Genomic DNA, 13,537 nt, shown 5'->3' with positions numbered 1-13,537 from the left:
GGCAGCTATTACTCTTTTGTGTCACTTACTACTCAGTGTCACATGGTCCTTCAGAAATCATTCTAATATGTTGATTTGCTGTTCAAGATTAATTTATTATCAATGTTGAAACCTTGATACATATTTTTCCGGATTCTTTGATGAATACAAAGTTCATAAGAAAAGCATTTCTTGTAAATAGAAATCTTTTGTTACATTATAAAAGTCTTCACTGTCACTTTTGATCAATTTAATGCATCCTTGCTACTTAAAATTATTATTAATTTATTACTATTTATTTCTTTAAAACAAATCTCACTTACCATAAACTTTGAACTGTAGTGTAAATTATATATATATTTTTAAACCTGTATTAAATTGTGTTGTCTTTCATTTGAACTTAAATGTAGAACTATTTAATTTGACATGCAAAGAAATGTTTAGCCTTTTTTAAACGCATCTCTCCATCACAGGCAGCTGTGTAATTTTGGCCCTTGATACACAAAAGCCAATCATTTAGTGTGCAAGCATGACACATCTTACCCCACTCTAGTAGCAAATACCATTTTCTAATATATAATGCATTGTTTTTTTTTTTTGAACAGTAATAGTTTCAGAACATGGTCGTTGACGTAATCAACTTAGAGTGCTTTAGTAGTATAAATATTAAAATACACATACAGAAGAAAAAAAATCTAATGATATCACTACCTCTTCTTCCATCTTTCATTACTTGCTGGTGATTGTCTGTTGCATTTGTCTCTGAAATGTGTGCAAATACAGGCATGGCTGCTGCCGAAATACCCTCAACATCTACAATGTTTATAAAAATACTTTTAAAATGAGGTATTGAAAAAGTATGTTAAATACATTCACAATGCTACTGCTAAATCTGAGACGATGCTAGCATTTGGACAACTCTAAAAGTCAAAGAATCTTATTTTAAGAATGTAAACATAAAGTAGCATCTGGTTTTAGTAGTGTACCAATATTAGCTGATCTGGTTGGCTCTTTTCCTGATGCACAAACACATGAAATGGAATTAAAGGAGCTGTTCACTTTAAACCATTCACATTTTAAATAGGAGCTGAGATGCATTTAACATTATAAACATTAGTCTTCTTTAAAAAAAAACAACAACAACAATAAATAGTAGAATAAATTGGAATCAGATATCAAAATTGCATTTCAAGTATTAAATGGTGAACAGTATGTTTGCACACACTTATTTCTTTTTTCCCATAGTGAGTTGTCTCTTTGTTATGGCCTCCAGTCTTTTCCTTTCCGCCTCCTCTGCTTTCTTTCGCTCCTCTTTCAGTTCTTTATATCTCCACTTTGGTATCTGGAGGAACTGGTCATCTTTACTGCTGCTTTTCCGCCGCACTTTTTCCGGCATGTAGGTTGGCGTAGGTGCCTTGGTAATCCTCAGCTTGGGCACCACCAGACCTGGCCTAACGCTGCTCCTCCTCAGCAGGTGTAAGGGCAGCAGACTGGCCCTGCGGATGGTCGGCGAGGAAGACGAGGAGCCATCTGATTGGACCTGGGGTTGCAGACTTGCACGACGATCTTTTGATTTGGGCACCAGCAGGACACGAGAGTTCTTGAAGAGACGTTTGTAGTTCTCAAGGCGCTCGGGTTCCAGACTTTTCAGCTGCTCGATTCGTTGTTTTTTTAGTATCTCCTGAACAGAGTAACGGCGTTTTCCAATGCACGGTGGGCTGCCGGGACACACCGTTCGACATGTCGTTGCAATGAACGGGCTCCCCAGTGATGTTGTCATGCGCACCATGTGATCCAGAACCCCGTCGTCTGAAGCCTCCGTGACGTTGCTGATGTCAAAGAAGTCACGCAGTGTCTGTGAAATTTTCTGAATGCAGCCTTTGGGTGTCTGAGTTTTGGCCACCAGTGCAGGTAGAAGGGGCCACTCAGGCCGATAGGAGTCGCAGAACTGATCCGCACACGGCTGCTGCATCAGCCGCGTCATGGCGAACACAGTGTCATAGCGGCTTGTGAAGATGGCCCACTCTCGCGCAGTGAACTTCCTCCCGTTGTCCCTGGCATATATGTCAGCTCCTGATCAAGAAAGCAGATTTTTGCCATATAAAAAGCAGCTTTTGCCATACAACAACAAACACATGGCTTGTTCACTACATTCTTTCACTACATGTCTTCTTAAGCCATACAGCATTTAAGATATTCACAGATTTTCAGGGGATAAATGATAATGATAATAATATATATTTTTAATAAATATTATTTGTATGAATAATGTTATACATACCATAAAAATTATTTTAGATTTTTTTTTATAATAATAATAATAAAGAACAATAACAAACTTGATCATAAATATTTTTTCATAAAAAAAAATATTTTTTGGGTGGCACATTTTATATATAAAATGTAGCTTCACAGGTCAGAATATAAAAATCACTTTTAGATAAAAAACATAGCAAAATTAAATAAAATATGAAAGAAATATTAATGATAATATTTTTGTAATAAGTATTTTTATTCATATGGCACACATCATACAAAAACTGCAGCTTCACAGGTCAGAATATAAAATAGTTTTAGGAAAAATAAAATATAGCAAAAAAATGAAAGAATAAAATATGAGAAAAGAAAGTAACAAGCAACAAAGGCAAAATAAAAGCAAAAAATAATAATAATAATAATGTTCTGTTCCTCACACTTTTGTGTGACTATTGTTTGACTTCAGAAGATTTGTAATATTGTTTTATGAACTCCCATTGTATGGCAAGAGCTGCATTTTTATTCCACAGAAAAAATAACAGCATATGGATTCAGAATGGCATAAGAGTAAATAAATAATGATACAGTTTTCAATTTTGGGAGAACTATCCCTTTAAAATCAGTTAGTAAATCTGTGGTATGATTATGTCTGTAGTGTATCCTTCTCTTGTAGCTAATCACATAACAGCTGCTTTATATTGTAGTGTTTCCTAGCATTTCTGTCAGTCTGTTGTACAGTGATCTGAGGTTTGAGTACCTGCCAGCATCAGGGCTCTGACACATTCCACTCGACCCTGTATAGCAGCTTTCATCAGAGCGGTGAAACCGTGGCAGTTCCTCTTCTCGATGTCAAGCCCGGGAAAGTAGTTGAGTAGGTAGTTAGTGATTGTGATGTGACCTGCAATTGTTGAGCTCAGTCAGTTGTTGAATATGCAACAGCATTTCTAGGACACTCAGAAGTTCATTTCTAGTAGTATTTGGAAGTTTTCGCACTCATCCATTTATTCTGAATGTTGAGACACTAGTTACTTAAACGTTTACGGTTATCTAAATGTAAATATGTGCAGGTTGTGATTTGGATTGAGGCTGTCTGATCGCTCTTACCCGCCTGGGCAGCAGTGGTGAGGGCTGTATTACCCTCATTGTCCTGCCAATTCACATCCAGGTGAGGACACTGGGAGAGAGCAGTCACCACATCCACATACCCTTGGTAGCATGCCACTATTAGTCCAGTCTGCAAAGTCAACACACACAAGGCATTACTGTCAAGAAGTTTCCACCCCGGCCAAGAACATTTAAAATAAAATAAAAACAGTCAAAAAATACAAAAACACACACAAAAAAAAAAATTCAGATTTTAAAATTTAATTGCCATTTTGATTTGGAAATATATATATATATATATATATATAAAAACACATTTAAAATACACAAATAAAACACATAGAAGGTTAAATAAAATATATATATAGTACATTAAATATCTCAACTCTAAAGCTGTAAACTACACAAAGAACCCTGTTGGTAGGTACATTTCTATAATATTACAGGTTAAATAAAAATATAATGAATATTTAACACAGTGCATATATTTAACAAAATTTTCCTCTCCAGAGTTCATTTTTCTAGCTAACCATCAACTTATGGACATTGAATGGAGGTAAATGTAACATTATATGATGACACATTGTTTACAGTTAAAACAGATTTTTTGCAATTACAAGAGATGTTATATATTTCTGTAAGTTGTTCAACAACCTTCAACAATAACCTACTCTAACACAGCAGACTACACAAAACACACACATTACATTGATTTATTAATTACATTTCACAATAAAACTGAGAGAATTTGAGACCAGAGACTTTGCTTCATATAAAAAGAAGCAAAACACAAAGTGCAATTACCAGATGGGAGCTTGTGTTCAAGCATCAACAGAAAACAGCATTGACTTAAAGGTTGTTTTTCAGATTTAAGAATTATCAAACGATGCTCGTTTAAAACTGATTAAATGATATTGTTAATCCAGCCTTATCAGTTAGATAACTGGAAGAAATCAGGATAACCGCTGTTTACTAGAGGTGTGAATATTTGGGTAGCGAATCTTTTTAAGAATGATTTTTGCAAATTCTGAATAATTCAATTCAGTTTACAGTGAGATTCGATTCGATTTTGATTGATGATTGGATTCTGCATTTTTAAGTGTATTCACAGGATCAAACTGTGTTTACCAAGGAAAATTTTTGGTTTGCACCTCAATGAAATGACAAAGATAGTCATATCATCTGCTGATCTGGGTGTGTGAATTATGAATTCTAATCTGGCTTGAAGCAGGCACCTTCAAACCTGAAAATGTACAGAATTGCAATTATTTCACAGTGTTATTGGCATGATGAAGCAGTGCGGCTGATTTTGGGGGGTTTTCTGAAGGCGCCTGGCTTGTCTGTTTCTCTCTTCACAGTCAGTCTGGCCTATTTAAGTGTGAACAGTAACAGTGTGTCAGCAGCATCTCATCACACTGACACACAGCTGGAGGCTGCAGACTAAAAATAAACCCTGGGCAAGCTAATTTTAAATGGCTATGACAATAAGAGAAAGATGCTTCCAGTTGCTGCACATCAGATGATGGTGAAAGTGTGTGTTTAAAAGGTGACATATTTAATTCTATTGATGTTTAACATACAGACACATTAGTGAGCCATTAGTAGGTCAGTTTCCAGCTGCAAACACTTAGGCTCTGTGATTATCAAAAATGTTGGTTTGTTTGTCTGAGAATCCCATGTTTGGGTTTGTGCAACGAATGGAAAAAAGGGGTGACTGTTTGATTGGATCATTGTCATTTGCTAATTGCTGTGATTTCATATGTTGACTACATTATGTTACACCTATGAACAAAATATTTAAAGGTTGGATCAGGTAGAAATTAAGCCTTAGGTAGTAGAGAAATAGTTCATCCAAAAACAAAAATCCTGTCATTCTTTACTCAAGCTTCTCTTTTTCAAACACTCATTTATTGTCGGAGAAGTCCTTTCGTAAGCAACTGGCCAAAATTTAATTTTCAGTGAAACTAGAAAAACAGATCAATTCAATTTGCGAATGAATTTCTCGTGAGAATCTTTCTTGTGTTCAACTGAGTGATTCAGTGCTCCAGTCACAGCAGTTCACGAGAAGGAATGGTTTTCTGTGAATAATGGCTTCGATTTAAGTCGAGTCATCACACAAAAATATCATATTAAAAGTATTTTGCATAAAGTATTTAGTATCACTGTCATCAAGACACAACTCATTCATACAGGTAGATTTATTAAGACATGAAAATTAAATTTAGGGCACAACCTGTTTCTCTTAGTCTGCATCTTTATATCAAATATACTCAGCTTGGTTTTAATACAAATGTAGACATGTGTTGGGGTAATCTGTGGCCTGGTTGATTCTTAAAATAGAAAGGATTAGCCTTGTGAGCCATTGAATGTAAAAGGAGTTACAGGATTTGTCCTCCAGTTCAGCTTTGACAATAAAGACAAAACACAGCATCTATGATCATTCTAAAAAAAGAACAGAACTGCTTGCTATGCATATCATATTTGTGAGTGTGAAATGCAAAGTTCTTTACTACGCACTAAAACTAAACATCAGTAGTATTCTATGTACTTTGAACATTAGATTACTTTTTGTGCACTGCTAGAAGTTTTTAGAAATTTTTAGGATGAATAGTAATATATGTCAGACTGGTAGGACAAACCCTGAAACAGGCTGGCCTCAAGACGTGTGACAGGAGCAAGGTGGCCTGGATTTGATCATTTAATGTCAGTCTGGCTGTGAAGGATTGGAGTCGAGGAAAACAGGTCAGTGGGTAACATCCATCCATTTTTTTTTTTCTTCACATAGACTGAACTCCTATAGCAAAAGTAGTTGCATGGTAAACAGGATGTTAGGGGTCATGAGTATGTATGAAAGTAATGGAAAATACAGATGGGCTTGAAAATGCAGATGTTATGCATCCTGTAATGATATTAACAGTTCACTCCCAAGAGGCTTTTAAATCAACAGCAATAAGATATTTGTCTGATGCTTTGTAACGTAAGACTAGCAATATTAATTAATGAAGTATTATGACATTAAAGACATAACATGTTATACAGCGATTAGTTCTTTTCTACAAATTTGTGATGTTCCAACTGTTCTGGGATGTCTCTGTCTTCTGCCACTCTGCAGCATTCCAGTGCTAATATGTAAGCTTAGAAGAAATTTCTACATGGTGTAATGCTGTTAATAAGAACATTAGTCAGTTTTTAGTAGTTGCTTTTATGTGCATTTTCTTAAGTATAACAACAAAAATACAGTAAAGACTGAAATATTTGTACAATTTAAAATATCTGTTTTCTATTTTAAAATGCATGTATTCCTTTGATGGAAAATATGAATTTTCAGCAGTCAGTCTTCAATGTCACAATTCTTCAGAAATTATTCTGATATGCTGATTTGTTGGTCAAATTATTATTGGTTCAGTTAATAATAATAATTATTCTTATTATTATCGATGTTGAAAACATATTTTTGCTACTTAAAGTGATAGTGATACATTTTTTGTGACACTTTGATGAATAGAAAGTTCAATGAACAGCATTTATTTGAAATTGCAATATTTTGTAACATTATACAAATGTCTTAACTGTCAGCTTTGATCAACTGTATTCTTGCTGAAGTATTAAATTCTTCAAGAAAAAAAAAATAACTTTCTTACACCAAACTCTTGATGTATCTCAGTTTCCACAAATCCTCATAAGTCTTCTTCATAATCATAAATGTTTTAGCACCAAATCAGCATACAGTATTAGAATGATTTCTGAAGGAGTAATGGCTGCTAAAAATTGAGCTTTGCATCGCAAGAATAAATTGTATTTTTAAATTGTATTCAAATTGGGGCAATTATTTAAAATTGTAATAACATGTCACAATATTTTGCTTTTTACTGTATTACTGTATTTTTTTGTCAAGTCATTTTGCCCAGGAAGAGATGTAATGCTCTCTGACTAATGACCACATTTACAGCATTACACCATGCAGAGATGGTCTCAAAAGAATAGAGCACATGCTGGAACTATTAGTGGGAAAATCCCATGCCTGTTGCTCTGAACTGTCCTGTAGAAGAGTGATGAGAGATGAGATAAGAGATGCGCCTGTGTGACGTGCTCTTGAGGTTCCTCAGAGGAATTCTACAGTCTCATCTCACTACATCTCTGTCTGTTAAGCTACCAGGAACGGATTAGCCATGCTATCATATCAGCGCTCTTTATTGATTTTACATTTTTTAAACACATTCTCTTGAATCTAAGCTTTTAACTTGTAATATGATATATTCTGAACTGTTGAGGCCCCAAGCTCTGGGAGGTGATGTCATTTGGGGACTCATTTTTGTGTGGAATGACCAGGTTTGTGCTAGAAAGAGAAAAGGCAAGAGGCTTGTTCTTGTGACTGTGGAACTCCATTATTAAACCCTCAAGGCCTTCAAATTATTTTTGCATTACCCGTATACACTTTGCACAATGTGTTTCGCATTTAGCTTTTATATAATGTAATTATCCCACCTCACATGCCTTAGAGGTCACAGCAGCCTGCCAGAATCAACCCTGAAACTTCATGTTTTTGATTTTCATATAAAATCGATTGTGTAACTGACTTTATGACATTTGTAATCTTTTTGTTACTGGAATATTATAAATCTACCACATTCATACCACAATATGTATAAGACGTGTTGGGTTTTGTTGGATCAGTGTGTTAATACCATGCAGTTATTGTGACTATCACAATTAAACTAGGTAAGAATGAAGAAGATAGATGGTTGAGACTTTAAATAAATAATGTGGTCAGCCTTTGCATTTCTCAATTTTTTACCACAAATCCTTAACAACTAAGAAACAACATCGTGTTCTCCAAGTTTGTGCTCTGCATTTACGAATAAATTCATACATGTTCAAACAAGTTCGATGAGGTGAGATGAGATGTTAAAAGGATAGTTCACCCAAAAATTAAAATTCGCTGTTAATTTATTCACCCTCAGGCCATCCAAGATGTAGGTGTTTCTTCAGAAGAACATTAAAGAAGATTTTTAGCTGAAATCATGATTCTTGGTGCTTCATAAAATGTCAATGGCTACCATCATGTTGAGATTGAAGAAGAATATCAGGCAACACTAAATATTTGAAATATCAAAATATCTATCTGACAATATATGATTGGTCTGTACAAGAAACTGAACATTATTTACAACATTATTACCTGTAATCCTTAGCCTCAGGCAAATGGTCCGAGTGAAGTCCGGTTCACAATCAAATAATTATTTTATCCAGTTTACCAAATGAGACTGAATATCTAAATCATTTTACAGCTCAAGCCAGAAAAGATCTACAAGTTGCTCAATCATAACTCACTTTTGGACTTGGCCGACAGTCACTCCAAATCGAAATGAGCCAATATACCAGTGTATATGATCCCAAATGATGGTTTTTGCCAATTCATTTAGCACTTCAGTTACTCCAACTGTACACTGAACTGGGGAAACTGTTCAGACTCAGACTGGAGAACCCATGTGCTGCTGATACGAGCATGCGTTAACCGAGCACTTGAACGAAGGGGCCAAATAAAAGTTTTTATGGTTTCTCATGGTAAAAAGGTGAGTTGTTAGTTAAATCAGTTCATATGCTTTAGACATATGCATATTACATATTAGTAAATATATGCGTTTCACATCATTATTGGGTGCTTTAATGTTATAATAGCTTATACGTTATGTCATTGTGTACGTAACGAACTGGTGAATTGTTGTTTGAACAGTTGTTTGAACCAGTTCATTGAAATTAACTGTCTGAAAGAACCTGTAAAAAATCTAACGTCCCCATTTGCCTGAGGCCAGTGAAGTTCAGTTTCTTGCACAGACTGATCATTTTGCTTCAGAGGACCTCAATCAGGGCTGGACTGGGACAAAAAATCGCCCTGGCATTTTTTGGTCCAGGCGGCCCACCACCACTTCGAGAGAGAGAGTCAAAAGTTTTTGTACAGTAAGATTTTTTTTTAATGTTTTTTAAAGAATTCTCTTCTGCTCATCAAGCCTGCGTTTATTTGATCCAAAATACAGCAAAAGAAGTAAAATTGTGAAATATTTTTATTATTCAAAATAACTGTTTTCTATTTGAATATATTTTAAAATGTAATTTATTCCTGCGATTTCAAAGCTGAATTTTTAGCATCATTACTCCAGTCACATGATCCTTCAGAAATCATTCAAATATTCTGATTTGCTGCAAAAAAAAAAAACATTTATTATTATTATGTTGAAAACAGCTGAGTATAATTTTTTCAGGTTTCTTTGATGAATAGAAAGTTCAGATGAACAGCATTTATCTGTAATAGAATTTTTGTAACATTATAAATGTTTTTATCATCACTTTTGATCAATTTAAAGCATCCTTGCTAAATAAAAGTATTAATTTCTATCACCCCCCCAACCCCCAAAAAAATAAAAAAAATGATACTGACTCCAATCTTTTGAATAGTATATGTATAAATGTTACAAAATAATGTATAATCCCATGGATCCGACAATATAATGTCTTTTTTCATTTAAATCTAGCTTTTTCGCATTGGCCCATGGAAACCTCTATGAACACACTTGATTTGACTTGGCCAAAAAATTGCGGGGGACTATTTTACATTTTATTAAAAAGTATTTACGTATTATACACTCATGGCGCATGCACACATTAGGATACATTAGATGCCTGCCTCTGTTGCGAGTCCCTAACAAGCACTTTACTAATTTAACTACTCTCTTTTCCTCCTGCCTGGCTCTTTGACCCGCATCACTCACCGCAGAGCAAGCCTGTTCTTGATAGAACTACTGTGAAAACATTAGAAAAGACAACGAGGAAGAAGCTGGGGTGAAGAGATCTTTATATAGGCGGAGCAAAATACTTCATCGCGCTGTCTATAGCGCAGTGTGATTGGATGTTTACACTGTCAATACAAGAGACAAACTAATGGGCCACTGGCTGCTGGCTGTCCTTGCTTGATTGTCCTTGAAAAAAAGTGTTAATTTTGTGTTGCCTGAAATGCCTGAATATTTTTATTTTTATTTTATTTATTTTTTTACTCTCGAAGTACCGGTAGCCATTGGCTTGCATTTTTATGAATCAAACTTTTCTTCTACTGAAGAAAAAAAGGCCTGTTCACACCGGGACGAATTTCGCGCGCGATATTCGACGACGTTTAACGCCTCGTGACTAAACCAAGGGCGCCAATGTGCGTGTGCACACCGACGCGAAAAACGCCACGCGTTAAAAGCGTCATTTTCTAAAAAACGCCTCGGGTTCGTTTTTTTGCTTTGACGCGTCGCGTCAAAAACTATACGACCAATGAGAATGGCGCTTTGCACACGTGTCTGGAGCTTCTGAAGTTACAGTAAAACACAACTTGGGGCGCTCAAAACACAAAACTGTCTTGCTGAGCACACATACCTAACGGCGAAGAAGATATACGCCAAGTAGCGTCTACACTGCCGGGAAGAAATAAGACGAAGAAGATGCAAGGCAAGATTTAATGTAGAGTTGCTGGTCTCGTGGTGTCGGAACACAAAGAACTATATGACAAACGCGACAGCGATTACAAAAATCTTGATTTAGTATTTCTAGTATTTATGTTTTTTACATTAAGCGCCATCTAATGTCAGGGAAATGAATTTGCATGTTCACTCGGCTCATCGTCAGCGAAAATCGCTTGGGTTGTGAACACAAAAAAACGCGTTTCAAACGCTACATCTTAAAAAAAAATATAACCAACAAATTAAATGCAATAACCTTTATTCTTCTACTGAAGAAAAAAAGTAACCTACATCTTGGATGGCCTGAGGTTGAGTAAATTAACTGCAAATTTTCGTTTTTAGGTGAACTATCCCTTTAACTGAGCCGGACAGATCCGAAAAGATCCGCTTTCTCTGACCGAGTCGCACACCCCTGATTCAATTCAATTCGTAAATTAATCGTTCAGACCAGTTTTGTTCAATTGTTTAAATGGGAAAAACCCTCCTCAAGAGAACGATTCGTTCACATCTTTGTTACACACTTCGCCTTTACCTGTAACATAGCATGCGATACAGAATGCGTATTAATACTTAAATATTCATTCAGTTTGTGTCTTTTATTCCTAAGCTTACTTACTCTATTGTTTTTGTCCGTCTCCTGGACGTCTTCCTCCGTAACACCTTGTCTAATCATGAGTTTGACAATAAGCGCGTTGTTGTTACAACATGCTTGGAAAAGGGACAGCGGTGCAGGACTCTCCGGGGAAGGGGTTCTCTCGGAGTCAACAAAGTCATCGTCCGGCGGATAGAAGGAGTCATCTGAGACGATACTCCTGGTATCCGGCAGTTCAGAGAAGTCATCCAACTCCTCGAAGTCCTCATCCAACTCAACCGAGCCAAGATATTCATCATAATCTTCATCGTCCACGCGATCAGGTGATTCCTCCAAGATAGTGGGACAGATCTGGGCGCTTTTATCATGTTTAAATGGTTTAACCCTCCCTGGAGATGATCCTCCGCCATCCCTGCTGTCCGTTATCAGAACCATTTAACCCCAATAGTATAAAATCCTCAAGTCATGCGGATCAAACTCCTCCTGCTCTTCTTCGGCTGCATTTAGGTAGCGTACGTTAAAATCATAGATGCCCAACGAGCAAAAATGCTATTTTAAAAAGCGTTTAATCTCCAAACTGAGGTTCAAGTCTTCTTTTGGGTATCCGCGACTTCATTTTCCTCCACTCATAGAAAGCAAGTGCAATTGGTGTCCATGTAATAATAACGTACCGTAGTTTTATCAGCACATTTTGATAACTGCTGTATCTATAAGGCCACTGTCAGTGTAGTGTTCCTCAGCAGCACGCGGCGACGATCAGAAGCGCATATGGAAACCGAAAACTCCCGAAAATGTGTAGCTTATTTGCAGTTCCATGTAATGTGAAAGTCTTCAGAATGTCGCAATTTGTTTCCTGGAGAAACTTTTCAGATATTGTGATGTTCCAAACAAACAGCATAGAGGGTGGACATTCCCCGCAGATGATAAAAGAGAAGTAGACGCGTGCGCTACAAAACTCTGCCTCCATAATCCGATTAGATGCCCTCCTCTCTCTCTCTCACACACACACACACACACGCGCGTGCACACACTACTTTTTTCCCTCCCTCTGAATATTTTTGCATATATGGGTCAATGACATTTTCTTCTTGCCTAAACTATTAGTTATTGAAAAATACACTAAAATACTAATATTTATTAGAAATTACAATAAACACTTTTCTCTCATGAAAAGTGAATTTCTTTTATTATTAAGATATTTTAGTAGGTCATAATTGTCTAAGTGATGTTATTGTAGTTTGTTATTAAAAAATAAAAATTAAAAGAGCTACAGCGAAAGAAAAAAACATTTTGGAAATCTTCTTTTTCTGCCATATATAAAATTTATATTTAATGATTTTATTTCTAATTTATATTTAATGGCTTTTATAAAATTTACATTTATACATTTTTAAATATTAAATATATAAATCTTCTTAATTTAATTTCTTTAATCTATTTTTTGTATCATATGAACAAGTGAACACAAAGCAGCTGAAACTTGTTTTTTCTGGAAAGTACAAAGTTTTGTTTGCCATCAACGTGGGTTTTTTTCTCTGTTTACAGTGCTTGCGCCTGTGTTGGGGATGTCCCCGTGTGACAGTAGTACCAGAGTAATTAATCAACTTTCCAGCACTTGTGGTTCTTTTTTAGACTTCACATATAACAAAACCTTAGATGGTCTCAGTCATCTTAGCTTTCTTCGCTACAGTTCTTTTTTTTAAATGATGTCATTCACATTTCAATTCTGATAACAAGTACAGCACTTTCAATTTCAGATTTACACCTTTTTTAGGAAAGTTACACCACACAAACGTTGTGTGCTAATGTGTGTGCTCTATTACAAGCTAAAGCTTTTTCCACAGTCCTCAGACACAATCACTCCCTTTTCCTTCGAGTTCTAAGATAAGTGCCCATTGCTGTGACTAATCAGTGAGTCATTTAGCCCCAAACAGGAGCTTGTGCTCCAACCCCTTAACTTGCAGCTGTGATCTTATCAGTCAAACATACATACAGCGCAGCAGTCCACACTGCTTTGCTTGTGTTCGACCGTTACACATCTGTTATAGAGGAAGTACTGTTGGTTTTAAAAACAAGTAAACTGTACTGCCAAAAATTAGTCATTATCTAA

At 35.9% G+C, this 13,537-nt stretch overlaps 1 protein-coding gene across 1 annotated transcript; it reads right to left on the bottom strand.

The window, feature by feature from the left end:
* Positions 1-606: 606 nt before the first annotated feature.
* On the bottom strand, positions 607-12,426 carry LOC109099631 (ankyrin repeat domain-containing protein 33B-like). Its single transcript, XM_019113150.2, has 4 exons — positions 11,452-12,426; positions 3,340-3,469; positions 2,993-3,133; positions 607-2,052 (listed from the first exon to the last, which is right to left on the bottom strand). The coding sequence occupies exons 1-4, from the start codon at positions 11,860-11,862 to the stop codon at positions 1,205-1,207; spliced, it is 1,530 nt and encodes a 509-aa protein (XP_018968695.1). The 5' UTR covers positions 11,863-12,426; the 3' UTR covers positions 607-1,204.
* Positions 12,427-13,537: the final 1,111 nt, after the last annotated feature.

Source organism: Cyprinus carpio, chromosome A24 (genome assembly GCF_018340385.1).
Source record: "Cyprinus carpio isolate SPL01 chromosome A24, ASM1834038v1, whole genome shotgun sequence".
NCBI classification, from domain to species: Eukaryota; Metazoa; Chordata; class Actinopteri; order Cypriniformes; family Cyprinidae; genus Cyprinus; species Cyprinus carpio.
This window is presented reverse-complemented; position numbering and strand designations above follow the sequence as displayed.